The sequence below is a fragment of the Haliotis rufescens genome, unplaced genomic scaffold (assembly GCF_023055435.1).
Source record: "Haliotis rufescens isolate VD_foot unplaced genomic scaffold, xgHalRufe1.0.p SCAF_9, whole genome shotgun sequence".
Classification (NCBI taxonomy): domain Eukaryota; kingdom Metazoa; phylum Mollusca; class Gastropoda; order Lepetellida; family Haliotidae; genus Haliotis; species Haliotis rufescens.
Genome location: NW_025964383.1, coordinates 35,030,076 through 35,050,599, shown reverse-complemented (window position 1 = coordinate 35,050,599; position 20,524 = coordinate 35,030,076). Strand labels below are relative to the sequence as shown.

Sequence of the window (20,524 nt, the reverse complement as noted above, 5' to 3'; positions counted from 1 at the left end):
ACGTCACACATGCAACCTTGACCTTACTCACGCTCATGTCATTTGACTCAGATTGCAATTTTTGAGCCAGGCGTCTGCGTCTAATTTCATTAATGATGAGAACTGAAATAAAGTGTCGTTATCTATTATTTCTATTAATATGAAACACATCTATCACCTCTAAACTAATTAGTTGCTTGTACTGTGTTAGTGAAGACCGGACCCTGGTAACTGAGTGAGTGAATGTAGGTTTAACGCCATTTTTAACAGTATTTCAGTTTCATCGCGGCGTGTCGGCTTTGAGTGCTTTTGAAACCAAAAGGGATACAGGTCTTAGACGTTTACCACTTTGGTGCTTACAAACCTAGAAATAATATCAGGCCGAACCGCGATTCGAACCCACGATCACAGGATTCTGGCACGCCTAAGGGAGGTAACTCTACATAGCGATTTGCGGTCCCTTAAGCCATCGGACTACCCGTGCCCCATTTTTACCATTATGTTGATTATGGCACTTACGGCCAACGGTCATAATCGGCTGAACGCACGAAGGGCGGATTCTGGTGACTAAGTGAGTGAGTGAGTTGGGCCTCAGACATTGACCAGTTTGGTGAAATACACGAGCACGGGTATGCTGCTGACAACAACAACATCGGAGCAAACCGGGATTCGAACCAACGATCATAGGTTTCTGGCCAAGGGACGCAACTCTGCGCAGCGAATTGCGGCGCCTAAGACGACTGGTCCACCCGTGCCTCTGGTATCTAAGGGATGGAGATACCCTCGCTTCGTATCTCATATCAGAAGAGCTTGTTCACTGGACATATTGTGGTTTTCATATCTTTATGTGTTGTCTAGTGAAAGGGCAGCCTTAATACTACCAGTCTGTACTTAAATTAAACTTGTCTGTATCCGTCATCAAATAGCGTTTCATTTCATGATTCTATTCAATTTAGCACGACCTTTACTGATAGTAGCATTATTTATTTGTGTCTTCATTAATTGTTTGAAAGGCATTACTTAAAAGTTGACGATGACAAAGTAGACACAGCGGTAAGAGGATCTATACCAACGTCGCCTTTACAGTTATTAAAGAAGTTATTATCCATAAATTGTGTCTGCTTTGTGTCTTGATTGTCAAATTGCCAAGGATATTTACAATAGGATATATCACACGTCTGAACGTAGCCTGGATATCATACGCCTGAACGTAGCCTGGATATCACACGCAGCGTAGCCTGGATATCATACGTCTGAACATGGCCTGGGTATCATACGTCTGAACGTAGCCTGGATATCATACGTCTGAACGTAGCCTGGATATCATACGTCTGAACGTAGACTGAATATCACACGTCTGAGTGTAGCCTGAATATCATACGTCTGAACGTAGCCTGGATATCATACGTCTGAACGTAGCCTGGATATCATACGTCTGAACGTAGCCTGGATATCACACGTCTGAGTGTAGCCTGGGTATCATACGTCTGAACGTAGCCTGGATATCATACGTCTGAACGTAGCCTGAATATCACACGTCTGAGTGTAGCCTGGATATCATACGTCTGAACGTAGCCTGGATATCATACGTCTGAGTGTAGCCTGGATATCATACGTCTGAGTGTAGCCTGGATATCATACGTCTGAGTGTAGCCTGGATATCATACGTCTGAACGTAGCCTGAATATCATACGTCTGAGTGTAGCCTGGATATCATACGTCTGAACGTAGCCTGAATATAATACGTCTGAACGTAGCCTGGATATCATACGTCTGAACGTAGCCTGAATATCACACGTCTGAGTGTAGCCTGGATATCATACGTCTGAACGTAGCCTGGATATCACACGTCTGAGTGTAGCCTGGATAACACACGTCTGAACGTAGCCTGGATATCATACGTCTGAGTGTAGCCTGAATACCATAGTCTGAACGTAGCCTGGATATCATACCGTCTGAACGTAGCCTGGATATCATACGTCTAAACGTAGCCTGGATATCATACGTCTGAACGTAGCCTGGATACCATACGTCCATTTGACTTAATTACAAGGCAGCGGGGACTCCGGGTAAGAAAGGGTCCAACACAACTGATATTTGTGGTTAGAGGAGACGTAATGGACAGGGTGGTTAGGCTCGCTGCCTTGGTTGATTACGTCATCGTGTCGCGATGGCAAGTGACGTTGCAATAATATTAATCACTGGACTGTCTAGCTCATTCCGATTAATTGCAGACATTTTGCTGAGTGCGATATTATTCAACAAACAAGATAAACCTGAAACTGTTTACTTATTAAATGTATCTGAAACGACGTGGCAGAAATGATTTTTCTCTAGAAATTGTTAAACAGTCATTAGCCTTCTAAAAAACGGAAGTACTGATGTTAGTTCTGATGTGACTAGGTCAATCTAGCTAGATGTCACGTGACCTAGTACTCACACTCTCCGATGACGTATCGTCGTCGTCATCATCCTCATCGTTGTTAAGTATATCACTAAATACGTTTATAACCTCGAAGGTCATTTCAAGGTGATAAGCAGTTCCTGTAAAGGTCAAATGTAACTCAAACACGTGCAAATAAAAGAAAAACATGTATTTATCACCTTGCCAATAACATAGGTAATACCGGCAAAAGCGTAGCACAAAAAAAGCGTAAAATATTCAAAACAGAGAAACATTCAAATACCCCTCAAAATAAATCACACGTTATTATTGAAGATAATCAAAATATAATCTATAAAATATGCCGTAGATTAAAAGTGTTAAAGTGCTCCAATATATACCAATGTTGATTCGGTATCACGTGACTACGATATCCTGTAAACAAAATTTTATTATGTATTATCAGTAGCTCATACATAGGATCATAAGATATTGTTGACAAACCTATGTTCTATTGATAGACAATGGCGCGGTACAGTCAGAACTAGGGCATATTTCATATGTCGAGTGAAATGGCATGTGTCTCTCATCGACGGCGGGAGATATTTTCACGAGGGGCGTAGCCACCAGTGAAAACATATCCTTTTACCCTTGTCACGAGTTGAGAGAAAAGACGAATATATGAAATATCCTATTCATTATTAACTTTTTTGTGCAGCTGTCTACCGAAAAAATAAAAATATTTCATTAGAAAGTGAAAACCTTGAAACGTAAATTCTCCCTACCGAACACACAGGGGCGGTTCACCACCTATTGTATTTGCGAGTTACAAAGTAGTTCCGTGTTTGCACAATCTTAAACAATATTAACAAAATTATCAAAAAATATTTAGGGTCACGAATATTCTTTATCATACGTTAAGATATGATTAAATACAAAAACAACTTTAACAGAAAAATATTCTTGAAAACTGGAAGACCGTTGATGGAAGCGAAAGAATACACTATGGTCAACTGACAAAAATGGCGCTTTGCGAGACGAACAGTCTCGATTGACGAGTAAAATGAGAAATTTACAGTTTGTTACGAAACATTTTCAAGAGAATAAAAGACGACAAGAAGTGATATTAACTCCATAAATGCCCATCTGTCATTATTTGGCCTGTGGTACTAATGTGATAAAACGTCAACCGTTTGTGTACAGGCTTGACACTTGCGATAAAGGGAGACAGTTTAAGGGGAGGTAATTCTTGCATGACACTAGTTCCGTCAGTGTTATGTTCACTGCAGTGAAATATCAAGTGTTATGTTAACTGCAGTGAAAATATCACTTTTCTCAACTTCGGAAAAATAAATATTTCACACTGAAGTATAAATAAAAGACAGTTGACAAACCTATATTCTATAGAATTCAGCAACCCATGCTTGTAAAAATCGGCTACCTGAGTTAACATTTAAGGCTAATGAAAAGTCGGTCATGGACAAGTGTCCACTGTTCAAGATAATTATTATTTTTATAAATTTCCAATTAAATTTATTGAATACACTTTATTCAGCGTAAATTGCTATGAACGAGATCTTCCGCACACCGTTTGTGTAGAAGAAAACGTAGATAAAGCAATTTAATTCAGGGGTTTATTTCCAGAGGGGGATAGTGTGATTCAAGCAACATAATACAAACCTCGTTTCTTCTCGCGAGGCTGCACGATAAGTGATGTGTCAACTTGCTGGCCACAAGTCTCGCAAGGCTTTGTGGGAAGACTCTGCGTATCCTTGGGCGTGAGCCACTCTCCCATGAAGGACGGGTCCCCACACATTGGACACTCCACCAGGCGCTCCACCCACACTCCTGTGGCACATTACAAATATAGTGAGTTTGGTTTAACGCTGCTTTGAATAGAATTCAGTGATATGACGGTGTCATTTTAAGTGGAAGGAAAGACCGAGGTGATCAGATGCCGACAAAACAAACATCATGATCAGGATTCGAACCCACGACTCTGATGATGGACATCTAAGGGACGCAACTCTGAACAGCTTATTGCGGCGCTGCAGACGACTTGGCAGCCCGCGACCCCGATTTATATACATAATTCACCAGTAAAAGAAGCATACATTTTCAAATTATCTGTTTTCTAATTCCTTCCCACTATTATATATTTGGGGATTCTGGAGCATAACGTTTCGTCTTTCTTTCTTTTGCTCTCGTTTTTCACCCTCTCTCTACTCTCTGGACGCCAGGCTAGAATAGGACTACACGTTTATCATTAAAGCCCACTAATAAGGATCGGCATATATTGTGAAACCTGGCTGATTGTATGTAATTGTATTCAACTGGTATACATGATATCAACCACTGGTTATATACTAGTAGATGGAATAGTTCTCAGTGCGGTGTGAAACAACATTCTCTCACTCGCTTGGCATGGTGTAGTTCAGCCCGTGAAGATCCGGGGTAGAAAAGGTCTTCAGCTTGCCGTAAATGGTGACTATGCTTGTCGTAAGAGGCGACTAACGGGTTCGGGTAGTCAGGCTCGCTGACTTGGTTGATACATGTCATCGATCCCAATTGCGTGGATCGATGCTCATGTTGTCAATCACTGGATTGTCTGGTCCAGACTCGATTATTTACAGACCGCCGTCATATAAGCTGAATATTGCTGAGTGCGGCGTTAAACAACAAACAAACAACAAATAAACTTACCGAGGTAGCTCTTGATGATTTCTTCAAAGTCTAGGATGAGAGGCAGGAGGGTGTTCCACATGGTAGAGGCAGGCACTTGGTCCTCGCCGGGGCTGTCGTCACGGACCTCAAACCTCAGCACCACCCCGTCTCCCTCCGCCCGGGACTGACAGTACATAATCAACACCCGCATGGAATGAACCTTGTGTAGTGCGTGTATCCCTCCGCCCCAATGCGACAAAAACTTCAGTTTATGTTTTTCTCTATGTGCGCGCACACAAAGGAGTTCGAACATACCTGGGGGCATATAGTGCGGGAACTGGAACAGCACAGCCACCTTCCTTCTGTTCGCAATGCCCTCCCACTGTTCACGAAGCTCGTTAGGTTCGCCAGACTTTCTGAACCACGGAATCAGAAGCTTGGATATCCGGATCTTCCCTTCTTCGTCTGGCTCGCACACTAGGGAATAGGTCTTCTCAGTCGACCCTTTACTCACAGGGTAGCCGATTTCTAACGCTTCAGTCAACAGGTGCAGGACTTGATTGAAGCTTGCAATGAAGTTGTTCGGGAGGTGGTAAAGCAGCACCCCCTTGAGAAAGTCCCTATCGACAACCCCTTCAGTTAAAACCTCCTGTTTAAGCCGTTCAAATCTCACAGGACTGATGCCAACGTTTTTGAAATTGTCATCAGCATGGTAGCCATATTTCTCGCTGATGTCGTGTCTGAACACCTGTCTAAAGATGTCGAAGAGCCAGAGCGGTCGGACAAACACGTACTGCTTCAGAGTAGGGATCTGGAAGAACCAGATGATCTTGCCGGTGTCATGGAGGTAGCGTGATATTTCCTCAATGAGATGTTTCATCCCAAACTTGGACGTTATCTCCTCGGTGTACTGTTCATATGTCATGATTGGCACCGGCATGCTGTTCCCCCTTTCCTCTATGTACGCCTCCACCTCCACCCAGAACGTTGGGATCACTCTCATCACGTTGGGAAACAACTTCTCGTCGCTGGCCAGAGTCTCCACTGCCGAGCGGAAGGTGTCAAATCCTGTGTATTTGAACGAACTGGTGACTATCACATCTGTCTGGACTGTGAACTTGGCCTGAAGGAGTTTCATGTAGGACTTGAGTTGTTCGGACAACGTTGGGGAGATGTTGGGCTTCTCCTCGATAACCTTGATTCTCTCTTGGACCATTCGTCTTTGTTTGTCCAGATGCTCCTGCAGCTGTTTTGGGACCTCGGTAGAAATGTCCTTGACCCTGTCCCTAGAGATGAGATCACAGTGCGTCCCCACCAGGATCACCACCAGTTTGTTGGTTTTGGCTACCATCCAGTCAAACCAAGTCCCGATCATTTCCTCAAACTTGGAGCTTTTGTATTCCGCCATGTTGAAAGTTAGAACCGTGATTGAAGGAAGTTCAAAGAAGATGTAATGAGGGTACAGGTAGAAAGGGTCACCGCAAAAGTCCCAAATACACAGATTCAGAGACCTGCCCGGTCTTCCTTGCTCAACGTCATAGTCAAAACTGGTTTCATAGGCATCAACTCCAGCAGAACTCTCAAATACCTCCTCTGCGATCCGCGGTTGCCCGTCGACCAAAGAATGAACGAAGCTTGTCTTACCACTCTTGTGTGACCCAAGTAGCAGAATTTTTATTCCTTGGAAGACTTTAGCCTCTGCCTGTGACTCCTGGAAATACTGCATTATAGACCTAAGACCAGACTCACATACATCTGAGGGTGGGTACGTGAGGGGGTTCCCCTCCAACACCAACTCCTGGTCCGTATTCCATTCCAACTTTTTGATAATGTTCCATGATAGCACTTTCAGTTTGTTGCTGCCGAGGTCGAGTTTCTTACACATGAATAACAGATGACCGGGGAACTTTGTCAGATTGTTACCCGCGAGATCAATTTCACTGATCAGGTGCCTGCTCTGGACCTTCACGGTGAATGTGGGCACCTTGGTTACCTGGTTATGACTAGCGTTCAATGCCTCCAGCTGGGGCAACAGAAACACATCAGTAGGAAGAACTGACACTTTATTATTGGATATATCTAGGTCATTCAACATCCTGAGGTTGCGTATGTCATTGGTCACGTCTCTTATACTGTTGTCGCTACAGCGCAGAATCTCCAACCTCCGCATATGCCCAATGTCTTTGAACACCGCACCAAGATTGTTATTGTCCACAACCAAGATCTGAATCCTTCTCAGCTTCTCCAAACCTTTCAAGCTCTCCAACTTGTTGTTGCTGAGGTCGATTCTGCAAAGGTTCTTCAACCTTTTAAGACAAGGAGGAATCTTGGTCAGGTGGTTGTCATTCAGTCGAAGTTCCTGGAGGTTCTCCAGCGTCTTCATGCTATCAGGGAAACCGGTGTCCCCGAGGCTGTTGTTCCCGAGGTCCAACTTCTCCAGGTGGATCAGACAGCCCACGAGTGTCTCGGGAACTGTCTTCAGCTTCATGCCGTTGATGGTCAGACGTCTGACGGTGTCCGAGAGCCTCTGAACCTGGTCCAGGGTGTCTTTGCTGACCTCAAGGAGTCGCACGGACACCGCCTTCTCTCGGCTGGGCGTGGGGAGTCTCTCTGGGTTGAGATGCCGGGCCTGTTCAAAGCCTATGTGCGTGAGGGGCCTTGGGCCATACGGGCTGTGGAACCTCGGGAGGTTCTGTTTGTTTCTACTTCTACTGTGAGCTTTCATGGCTGTGGCCATTATTCGAGGTCTGAAGGGTTATCCGTACTCCATTCTTTGTGTTGGAATCTGAAAACAATACGTCATATATACATACAGATCTGAAGCGTTTATATGAAACATACTCAGAATAACGTACGTGTCATTTACAATGTCGATGACAGGCAGAGTTGTTCGTGTTTTACTCTCTCTCTCTTTCTCTCTCTCGCCATTCTCTTTCTCTCCCCACTCCCTTTATCTCCCCTACCTTTCTCTCTCCCTCGCTCTCTCTCTCTCTCTCGCCACTCTCTTTATCTACCCCCCCCCCCCCCCCCCCCCCTCTCTGCTCTGTGGTCTCTCTCCCTCCTCCTCCTCTTACTCCCCTCCCCTCCCTCTTCCCCCCTCTCTCTCTCTCGTACACTGTGTGTGTTACTTACTCACCAAAATGACACAGGTCTACTTTCTTTCAGTTAGTAAACCACATCCAATAACTGAATCCTTACAATGAAACGACCTTCCACAACTGCCTGCAATACCCAGCCCACCATTCCCCTTGTATTTGTTCGTATAGCAGAAGGCACACCACTTAATGGGGAATACCACTCACGTATTTGCCGAACTGTAAGCCAATATTCCCTTTATTGTTTAGTAACCCAGATTACTGCCAAGTCTACCAATGTTTCTTGAGCCGAGATTGATAGGTTTGTATATGTGTGATATCTACCGAATAACTTTGATATCGGCTGAAATCCTATTTGATCGACTTGGAAATTGTCCATTCTGTTGTTTCGTTGTTACCCGTTGATCAGTGTCTGTTAACTGAAGCGATTTCTATCAACGATCACAAATAACAAAATGTAATAAGATAGCTGTTCTTGACAAGACATTTGTAATAAATGTATACCCACCTATACAGTTTTGTAGCGACAGTACGGCGTAACGACTTGCAACAAAAGGCGATTTTTACCGACTGCAGCACAAACCACGGAACTTCGACATGGATGGTTAACCACTTAAACGACAGTACAAAGAATGACACATGCCCCGTTAACCTATATCGTGTTAAATTCCATTATATTAATATAGATGAATTTTAGAGCGATTCTAGTTTAAACAATCACGTATTTGGTATTCAGAGCGACTTAGTAGAAAACGAAGAAAACATATTGATCTATCGTCATTACATCTGAGTGTTTACGCTTTCAGAATTCCAACCAACGCATTACGTAATTTAATTGATTAAGCAATATTACGGCTAAAGTAATTTTGTTAAAAGCAGCGTTTTGCCATGGCTGTCGCTGCTCTGCAGTAAAGTATTACATCGTTAAAGTGGCAAATAACACCTCGTCTATTGTCTGTGTGTGGGTGCTAGTGTTTTATTTGAACCTAATTTAGAATACAGCACTGTTGAATACCCACACATTTCTTAAAGGCACACACGCACACTCTCTTTATCTCCTTGTCTGCACAATGACGTATGGTAATGAGGCATACTTCAACCAGTGTCGACACGCAATCTCTTAAACATCAATGCTGCAGCGAAAGTGTCAAATCTAAAAAAACCAAGCTCGTTAGAGCGATGGGGGATTAGCGGAACGCTGTGGAATTTCTTTATTGCATGGGTGAAGTCCGACTCGCCGTATACGTGAATACAATGTTGTGCGTTCGCTCAGCATTGTGCTATATCACTGTCAAGTCATACGAGCCTTTCGGCACCACATTAAACTCTTAAAGGGGGTCTCTGCTGAGAGGACTGGTGCCATTTTTCTGCCTCGTTTTAGATTTTGTAATTAGGTCAATCTGAGACTCTGTCTCGGGACCCGTTAAGATCCGGGTAGAGAATAGGTCTTCAGCAAACCATGACTGGCATAAGCCGCGACTATGCTAGTAAGGGGCGACTAACGGGATCGGGTGGTCAGGTTCGCCGACTTGTTTGATTCATGACATCGTTGCCCAATTGCGTGGATCGATGTTCATGATGTGAATCACTGGATTGTCTGGTCAGACTCGATAATTCACAGACCGGCGTCATACAGCTGGGATATTGCTGAGTGCGGCGTTTGACAAACAACAAAAACAACAAACTCAGCTTAACGTCGGAATACACAGACCTATTTGATCCGACAGACACTAGCAGCGTTGTTTGGGGGACTTGACTCAAATTGGCTGGGACTGCCTATTTGCCCAGGTCTAGTCCCACTCTTTTAAATTAAGCTCCCTTTAATCTAAATGTGAAAGGGTGTTGCACGTCCAGTTCGCAAACTGTTTGAGCACAAAATCTCACCAACATGCGCCAACTCAGAGACGATACCAAGCAGTGACAAACTGAGTTGCGCTTATTGCACCGGACTTCTGTTACATGGACAATGGTGAAGACAGGGATTTGTTCGGTGAGTGAGTGAGTTTGGTCTACAGCCTCGTTGAACAGTATTTAGTCACATCAAAGCGTACCAGCCGTATGTTGGGGTAAATCCCGTGATGAAAGGCTTGGGTGTCTTAGAGTGAGGGAGAGAGGGAGCGAGAGATTAGTCCACGGCAGTAGCCTTCTTGCAGTTGGGGAACTTCCGGGTCCATGAACCCTCATATTAGAGGGTCTAATTGAACGTTGTGTATGATTTATGTTACAGACAGGTACGTTTATGAATTATGTTTTTATAAAGGAGAGACAATTATTGGCCCGCCCGCCCGTCCGTCCGTCCGACCGCCCGTCCGTCCGTCTGTCTGTCGGTAATCTCGCTCGTGGAAGTGTGCGTGGTCTTTCAGTGGTTTTCACAGCATAGCGACGCTGACGAGTCTACCTATTGTGTAGATGCGGCTATTACACACACATGTAAACTATTTCTATTTGTTGTCAAATGTCAAGCGCTGCCGCCTTATTGCTTCTTGGTGAATACATTGACGCACCGCCTCACCAGTGTCTAATCAAGCGACCTTGGCCACACACAAACGTATATCCCAGAAAAAATATCCAATTACAATTCCTTTTCTAAACCCTTCGTGCACCGAAACAGCCTTTTTATCGTGCATTCTGGAGATACCGGTGACGAATATCACTACAGTGAGTAGAGGGGAATGTCTGACTAACTCTCCATTCCTTAAAAATAATGAAGCAGAGGCCCATTTATTTTAAGGAATGGAGAGTTGCGAGGATATTCCCCTACTTAAAACTCATCCCTACTATTACACTTTGACAACCTATTCTGTTGTGGAAAATATTTGAAAAAAAACCCAGAACTCTTTGTTGTCTGTATTTATACTGCGTGAGTCGCCCTTGCGTGATGCACGAGGAATGCGTACCTTGCCGCTGTTGCACGTGCGTCAAGCTCCGTCGCGAGCTGACATTTACAATGCATTGTACACGGCTCTTCATAATTTCGTTTGGTCCTTAACTAGTATTTATAGAGCCCCGAACAAGTATATATATTACCTGATATGTATTTTCTCGTCAAAGGTTTATCTAACTGCTATAAATATGAACATCGTTGTGGGTAACCTGCTCTAACACAAATTATATACATATTATTTTGAGCCCTTAAGCATTATGCAAAATTCTGAAAATATTTAATAGTTAATTTCACACAATGTAATTAAGTGTCGCCGTCGCTGATGTTGACAATTACACGTTCTCATATCTAACGATACGGGTTCGAACCCCGCTGGCGACACATGTTTTCGGAAAAAAATGAAATTATTCATTTGTCAATAAATGTAAAAAATAGTTCCGTCTATTCCAAGTGGAAATTAATTCAAATGTTGGTTCAAGATAATGTCAAGTTGACAAACAACTCTCCATTCCTGAAAGAGAATGGAGCGTTCAAACAACGAATGACGTCACAGATTTGTGTTAAACTACGGTTAGAACGAACTGAAGGGACCAATAACTTTAGTTCGTTGTAACCGTATTTCGTTATAAGCATATATACAGCAAATGGTGGGGACCCAAAATAGTTCGTTATAAGCGCGTTCGTTATAAACGTAGTATTTGTTTATACCTGTATCTGATAAAACAAGACAAGGATTTCTAAAGACATATTGTCATAAAACCCCAAGTCTTCATATATGTACATGCCGTAAGGCACTCTAAGAAAACTAGCTCAATTCTGTAAAGGAATAATTAATTTGAGTCTTTTAAAAAAACACCAAATACCAAATAAAAAAAATGTACTTGTTATCATTTGTACACTATGTTTATTTATGTCTGTACTCACAGCTTGTATGTATTCGATGCACCAACACATACAACAAATATCATATTTGGGATAACATTTCCTTTGTAAAGTACAAATTTTACTTTTTGGGGTTGAGTCGCACCCGGGATTCGAACCCACACTCCTAGTCTGTACAGACAACCTGTATATATTTGATGTACTAACACATACAACAAATGTTATATTTGGGATAACAGTTCCTTAGTAAAATACAAAATTTACTTTTTGGTGTTGAGTCGCACCCGGGATTCGAACCCACACTCTTAGTGAGGCACCAAATCGCCAGCGCACAAAGTCAGCGATTGACCACTTTCTAAATGGCATTGTGTATCCATACCAATAAATACACGGATAGCGGTCTGAGAGTGAATTCCGAACCACCAGTACCAATTTCAAGTTACATACCAAGTATATATGTACTGTGTATATTTGAAAATGTCACTGAAATCGAGTTTTTGTTTCTATACCCGATTAGTTTTGAGAGGCTTTAATGAATAAAATACCCCATGTTGACAAAGTAAGTAGAATGTTAAAATAGGACACACACACACACACACACACACACACTACGCTGTTGACGCTCGGCATCATGCGGCTAAAACAAGGACTGGTCAGCTCGGAGTCAGTATACGTGTCTGAGTCGGGTATTCATGTCAAACGGCAAACGTTAAACGATGGTACCTGTTACGTTTATCTCGGGGACACGGCTGGCCCAGTCGTCGCCATTCGCTGTGCAGAGTTGCGTCCCTTGGGCACGCTAGAAACCTATAATTGTGGGTTCGAATCCCGATTCGCCCCGATTATGTTTCTAGGTTTGTCAGCACCATACCCGTGCTCGTGGGTTTCACCGAAGTGGTAAACGTCTGAGACCTGCATCACTTCGGGCTTTCCTCTCACATTAAGCTGACACGCCGGGATATAACTGGAATACTGTTAAAAGCGGCGTTTAACCCAACTCACTTACTAACTCACTTGTATCACAGTAGGCATCAGTCCGGACTAGTACAAGCAGCCACACACACACACGTGCATACACGTCGCTACATAAATGCAATAATCTTGACATTAAACCCAGCTTCTCCTCACCTTAACACAGATCCAAGCGTTGGGTCGTTGGATACACTCAAGTGTATATCAAGGAGACTTTAACAGATATTACATGCCAAGTACCTAACCCTTTAGTGTGTTTGTAGTGCATGTCAATGCCAGGCTTGGGGCGAGTGAAGGACACATGTCAACACAGACGCAATAACAAAAATATTAATAGATATTATTACATATGTAAATGATGTGTAATAAGTGCTTGTAAACACACTGCATTGTGCTACTTCACAAATGACGCGATCAACCTAAACCCTACGCCGTGACCTTCTTTGATAGACGACCTGCCATGCAGGTTTATTTGAAAGTTGAGGTCGATATCTATACACTGCAATGTGCACAATGAATAGACGATGTTAAAGGGGCACTACACTGGGGGTGTACTCACAGGCCCACCACGTCCTCGTGTCAGTTAAACCCACTTTGTCTTTCTGCTTTAATTTTATCATGCAGATCAAACTAGCTGTTGATAAGAATCATTATACACAAAGCCAATGTCGCGATGTGACGCGTGGCGTTTTCTTGACGTGAACTGTGGAATAGTGCCAACAGAGAGCCCCTTTAACATCGATGTTCGTTATCATACCCCGCCACGAAGTCAGAGATATGAAATTTACACACTGATGTTACTGGTCATGATCTCAAATAGGCTCGTGATTCTCAGCCTGGTGCATATACTAAGTGAAATGAGGACTCGATTTCTCAGAAACTAAGGAAGTTACATGAATGAAAGTTTGTATGCTTATCTGAGATATACTTGTCATGACTAACTTCGAAAATTGGTACCATGGATTATTATTTTTACAGAGTTACGGCCCTTGGGCCATGTTAATTTAATTAGTGCATAGTGTCTGCAATGAGTACAAGTAGTCTCAAAAACTACTGAAGTTAGCTTATCTAAGGGATACTTAACAATACTGAGTTATTTTATTCCAGAGAATGTGTGTGTAGTCATTTCACATTTAAATTATCTTCTTACAGAGTTACGGCCCTTGAGTTACGGTCATTTAATCATATTTTCTGAGGACATAGTGCCTGTCTCTTCTTATGGTTTTATAGGACGTGTTTTTATAGTTTTTATTCACTTCTATATGAACAAGCAAAATTCTAATGTGCCCCGTGGGGGATGGTGATAACGCTGTTTTCTCGTTTAGTATTTATTGGTGTGTCTGAATACAAGCAATGGCTGTCGCGTTGTGCTTTGTGGTATGGAGCCTCAACAGGCTCTGTGCCAAAGAATGAATGAAACACAGTTAATACTGACTGCTTAAGTATATTTGCCTGGAAACACTTACATGTACAACATTACAACATGAATGTAAATGCTATGAAAACTTATAAAATAAATAAATAAATAAATAAATAGACAGGCAGGCAGGCAGCCAGACAGACAATTAAATAAATAAATAAATACCTGCTTCCAAACCTATTTTTGCTATTAAACCTTTAACAAGTTTTCCAAATAAATCATCGAAACCTTTTTTCTACATTTCTATTTTCCTATTTCATCAAGTTTCAATCAATTAAGATTAAACATCAAATGTATGAAATACAATTTATATCCGTCTTAATCCAATATAAGTGCACGCAGCTCAAGAGCACCGGGAGGTGTGACTCAACTTCGACAGGTAAGTGATATATATGTATATCTATATTTGTTACAAACCCGCCTCTGATAGCCTAAAGCGGGTGTGTGGCCATGACCAGATAGGGTGAGCCACTATTTACTTGCCTCTCGTTGAAGTATAAATCACCTGGCAGTGCAAATAGTGGCCTACACGGTGTTGAGTGTCTTATAATACCCCAATAAGTGTGCTCCCCCAGTTGACTTGCGGACGCAACACATTATACAGTCGTGTAGAAAGAGGTGAGGGTTTAACTCGCGTCCAAGATTATTGCACTGATATAGCGACGTGCATGCTCGTGCGTTTGCGTGTGTGTGGCTGCTTGTACTAGTCCGGACTGATGCCGATTTACCACAAGACCACGGAGGAGGGATCGTGAAGAAAGGGAGTGAGTGCAGATCGATTCAACACCGCTTTGAACAGTATTCAGGTATACAAGGGTCCCGTTGTACAAAAGAACCTAAGCACTACGACTGTCGATTGTCTATGTTAAAGTATGGGAGGGGCACGGGTGGCCCAGTCGTCTAAGGCGCCGCGATTCGCTGTGCAGAGTTGCGTCCCTTGGGCACGTCCGAAACCTATGATTGTGGGTTCGAATCCCGGTTCGCCCCGATTATGTTTCTAGGTTTGTCAGCACCATACCAGTGCTCGTGGGTTTCACCGAAGTGGTAAAGGTCTGAGAACTGCATCACTTCGGGCTTTCCTCCCACATTAAGCTGACACGCTGTGATATAACTGGAATACTGTTAAAAGCGGCGTTAAACCCAACTCACTCACTCACTCACTAAAGTATGGGATTACGATTGCTAAGATCGCTTGGTACAACGGCAGCCGGGTGTGTTAGCTGAATGGGGAGAAGCAGTGTAATTTCTAAACATGAACGGTTACGAAACTATCACTAACTTCCACCACATTGTAACCTAGCTTTCATTATAGCATGCCTAGTGCTGTTTAAAATCCACGTGTATGAGCTGTATGTAATTAATCCTAGGTAAAATCATATAGCACAACAAATTCTGGATATCACAGTTCCCACAAACTACCATAAATGAATCCAATCTCGGAAAGAATCTCAAGACAAAAGACTCATGCCTCGACAGTTTCTGCAAATGATCATCATTTATTTCATGATAGTGTCAATTTTTCTTGTTGTTCCAACTTCTAAATGCCTATCAAAGACTTCAAACTCGGTCTCAAAAGGGCGTGATCTCAAATTCATCCAAAGAGACCTGAAAACCACATCTCGCTAAACCTAAGAGTTACCTCCCTTTTACGAGCCAGGAACCAGTGAACAAAATACCATATTTTCCCTGATAATGCGCCTTGGTCAATCAGCACCAATTCGTGTTTGTGGGTTTCACCAATTTGAAATGGTTACTACCTGCGTACTTACAAAACTCTACCTTCAAACACTAAGCGGTGGCACGGTTAGGCCAGTCGTCTGAGGCGCCTCAATTCGCTGTGCAGAGTTGCGTCCCTTTGGCACACCAGAACCCTATGATTCGAATGGCCCCGATTATGTTTCAAGGATTTTCAGCACCATACCCGTGCTCGTTGGTTTCACCAAAGTGGTAATGTCTAAGACCCGCATCACTTCCTCCCACAGTAAGCTGGAATATAACTGGAATACTGTTCATAGCGGCTTTAAACCCTACTCACTCACTCATACATCAAGCTGACACGCCGTCATATGACTGAAATGATGTTCAAAGCGGCGTTAAACCAATCTCACTCACCATTTCGGTATCCAATGTCCATGGTCAAGCGGGCTGACCTGGCCTGATGGGCGTGCTGATCACTCTAAGCCATCGATCTCCGCGATTAATGACCCTTGAGTCCTGGCTACAGCGATAGCCAGCTCTCGGGGAAATTGCCCCACACAATTGGCGGGTAATAACTCAGTTTGAGACTGGTAGGTCGGATCTGGTTATCACCGAGATAACCCGGGTGGCTTTGTGATAACAAGCACTTCGCGGTGGTTATTTAGGAGCCTTGATAGCCTTTTCATGACATAAAACAGCATATCGATAGACGAGATTTTCTTTGAAGTATATATTTACCAAATACATTGGGCAGCCATGTGATGGAATTAATGGATTTTTTTCCAAATTTGTAGTCGACATCCTGTCCAGACATTATTCGTGGCTACCAAGTCAACGTGATTTTAATCGCCCCCATGGAGATTCCGTGGAGAATAGGTCTCCATCTAGCCATGCCTGTCGCAACACCATAATGTTTGAGTGAGCGAGTCAGTGAGTGAGTGGGTGACCGAATTGGGTTAACAGAATTCAAATTATATCACAGCGTGTCGGCTTAAGTGAAAGAGTGAGTGAGTTGAGTTTTACGCGGAAAGCCCGAAGTGATGCAGGTCTCAGACGTTTACCACTTCGGTGAAACCCACGAGCACGGGTATGGTGCTGACCAACCTTGAAACATAATCAGGGCGAACCGGGATTCGAACCCACAATCATAGGTTTCAGACGTGCCCAAGGGACGCAACTCTGCACAGCGGATCGCGGCGCCCTAGACGACTGGGCCAGCCGTGCCCCCGTGTCGACTTAAGGTGGGCGGTAAGATCAAAGGGATCTCGCACGTTTACCACTTTGGTGAAATCCACGGGCACGAGTATGGTGCTGACAAACCTGGAAACATAATCGGGATTCAAACCAACGATCATAGGTTTTCTGACGTGCCCAAGGGACGCAACTCTGCATAGCAAACTGCAGTGCCTTGGACGAGTGCAACCCCCATCCCCTGCCTTACCCCACACCATAATGATTTGTTTGTCTGGACCAGACAATCACGTGATTGACATCATCAGCATCGATCTACGCAATTGGGTTACGATGGCTTGCATGAACCAAGTCAGCGAGCCTGACCACCCGATTCCGTTAGCAGCCTTTTACGACAAGCACAATCGCCTCTAAGGACAAGCATGGGTCCCCGAATACCAATTCTAACCCGGATCTTCACGGGTACGCCATCATGACGTTCAGGGGGTTACAATACGTGAGTATGTGACGTAATGCCCCGACAGTGTGTATCGGTGCTCGAGCTATCAACCACTGATTTGGCCTGATTATCTATTAAAGACAGAACTCTTTAACATTTACTAACTCGTGTATTCTTATATACATCGGTCTAAACCGAAACATCTGCTATCTCGAAATATTATTATTACCTAGTCCTATTCATTTTCGTTCCCATTGATATACCCTTTATTCGTCTTTATTGTTTCCCCATCAAAATTAAACGTATTGCTATTTATCATGAACTTAACACACTTTCTATGATGAATTCCTTGGAGAATCTTGTCGGAATAAAAATTCTTGATATTCGTTAACCAGAATGATACAGCTTCGAACCCTAAATCATGTTGAATATCAGAATACAGTAAACTACTGATATAACGAACTCAGAGGGTCAGCTTTTTTGCTTTATCTTACGTGTTGATTCCCAACAATTCCTACTAGAAATCTCAACTGTTCAAAATGGAAATAATTATGTATAAAAGTAGGGGCTATGTGTAGGTGGCTTTTAGAAGTGACCAAACCACGATCGGCCTTGCCGGTCGCCAGGACGGGTTATGTTGAATTGTGCAATGGATAATGCGGCACCCGAACCGATTTGGTGAAAAGAGATTTAACGTCGCGTTCAGGATTATTCAGCGTTCATTGCGACATGCGTGTGTGTGCGTGTGTGTGCTTCATCTACCCCGGAAGATTGCAGCTTTTATTGTGTTGGCCCACTGAGACACCATGCTGCAGTTTACCATAGAATCGTGTCTACCCGACTCAGGCAAAGTATACACACTCTGAGCCGACCAGTTCTTATCTTATCCTCCTAAGGATCCATCTTTTACCAGAGCTAGAGTGTGGTATAAAACCTAACGCGGGACCCATAAAACCATGTACACGGAGTGATACTGCTACAACAAATTATCTTACCGACATGTATTGATGAAATTATAAACGAATTAAAACAAATTCAAGAAGGAATAAAACAAATTCAAAATTGATAGAAAACAGCGGATCGATTGAGCTGAAGTTAACTTCCATGTCTCGTGACTTCATTGACACGGAAAAAAGCGTCAAGTCGGTCTTGTTCGTGGCGGGGTATAAGGGTGTTATTCTTCCGTTGAGAAATGTATTTCCCTCCAAGGCGGGATACATAGTATTTTATCAAGATCACGTGAACCAATCAGATCTTATCATTCTGACATGGAGGTATGACAACTTCTTTTTGTATGACGCAGCCGGTATGACGAACCACTAACCTTCCGCACTCCGGTCCGAGGTTCAGGCCACGAGACAACAGAGAGTGTGTTAACCCGAACAGAACTTAGCACGCAAACAACCTAAATTTCTTTTGTAAAGCAAACCGATTTAAAAGGTCGGTCAGGGTGAGAAACAGGAAAATGTGTTACTATGTGTGTTACTGTGTGTGTTACTATGTGTGTTACTGTGTGTGTTACTGTGTGTGTTACTGAGTGTGTTACTGTGTGTGTTACTATGTGTGTTACTATGTGTGTTACTGTGTGTTACTGTGTGTTACTATGTGTGTTACTGTGTGTGTTACTATGTGTGTTACTGTGTGTGTTACTATGTGTGTTACTGTGTGTGTTACTATGTGTGTTACTGTGTGTGTTACTGTGTGTGTTACTGTGTGTGTTACTATGTGTGTTACTGTGTGTTACTATGTGTGTTACTCTGTGTGTTACTATGTGTGTTACTGTGTGTGTTACTATGTGTGTTACTGTGTGTGTTACTGTGTGTGTTACTATGTGTGTTACTGTGTGTGTTACTATGTGTGTTACTGTGTGTGTTACTATGTGTGTTACTGTGTGTTACTGTGTGTGTTACTGTGTGTGTTACTATGTGTGTTACTGTGTGTGTTACTATGTGTGTTACTGTGTGTGTTACTATGTGTGTTACTGTGTGTGTTACTGTGTGTGTTACTATGTGTGTTACTGTGTGTGTTACTATGTGTGTTACTGTGTGTGTTACTGTGTGTGTTACTATGTGTGTTACTGTGTGTGTTACTGTGTGTGTTACTGTGTGTGTTACTATGTGTGTTACTGTGTGTGTTACTATGTGTGTTACTGTGTGTGTTACTATGTGTGTTACTGTGTGTTACTATGTGTGTTACTGTGTGTGTTACTATGTGTGTTACTGTGTGTGTTACTATGTGTGTTACTATGTGTGTTACTGTGTGTGTTACTGTGTGTGTTACTGTGTGTGTTACTATGTGTGTTACTATGTGTGTTACTGTGTGTGTTACTATGTGTGTTACTGTGTGTGTTGAGGGCACGGGTGGCCCAGTCGTCTAAGGTACTGCGATTCGCTATGCAGAGTTGCGTCCCTTGGGTACGTCAGAAACCTATGATTGTGGGTTCGAATCCCGGTTCGCCCCGATTATGTTTCTAGGTTTGGCAGCACCATACCGTGCCCGTGGGTTTCACCGAAGTGGTAAACGTCTGAGACCTGCATCACTTCGGGCTTTCCTCCCACATTAAGCTGACACGCCGTGATATAACTGGAATACTGTTAAAAGCGGCGTTAAACCCAACTCACTCACTACTTTGTGTGTTACTATGGGAGCCATCAGACAGAAGGTCACGCCGAGTTTCAAAGGCGAATTATCCTCTGAATGTGTCACACAGTATTGAGGTAGTAGTGAGTGAGTAAGTGAGTGAGTATGGTTTTACGCCGCTTTTAGCAATATTCAAGCAATATCACGGCGGGGGGCACCAGAAATGGGCTTCACACTTTGTACCCATGTCGGGAATCGAACCCGGGTCTTCGGCGTGACGAGCGAACGCTTTAACCACTAGGCTACCCGACCACCCCATTGAGGTAGTAAAGAAGTC

At 43.2% G+C, this 20,524-nt stretch overlaps 1 protein-coding gene across 3 annotated transcripts in view; it reads right to left on the bottom strand.

The window, feature by feature from the left end:
• Window positions 1–20,524, bottom strand: part of LOC124147806 (malignant fibrous histiocytoma-amplified sequence 1 homolog) — a 33,224-nt gene that overhangs the window by 6,304 nt on the left and 6,396 nt on the right. The window contains exons 2-4 of one of the 3 annotated variants that reach the window (XM_046518589.2): window positions 5,066–7,811; window positions 4,043–4,210; window positions 2,420–2,523 (exon numbers count right to left, since the gene is read on the bottom strand). In XM_046518589.2, the coding sequence (XP_046374545.2) occupies window positions 2,420–2,523; window positions 4,043–4,210; window positions 5,066–7,763 (2,970 nt within the window). In that variant the 5' untranslated portion in view covers window positions 7,764–7,811. Of the gene's footprint in view, window positions 1–31; window positions 103–2,419; window positions 2,524–4,042; window positions 4,211–5,065; window positions 7,812–20,524 lie in introns of all 3 variants that reach the window. The other 2 variants (XM_046518590.2, XM_046518588.2) reach the window with 2 other exon arrangements.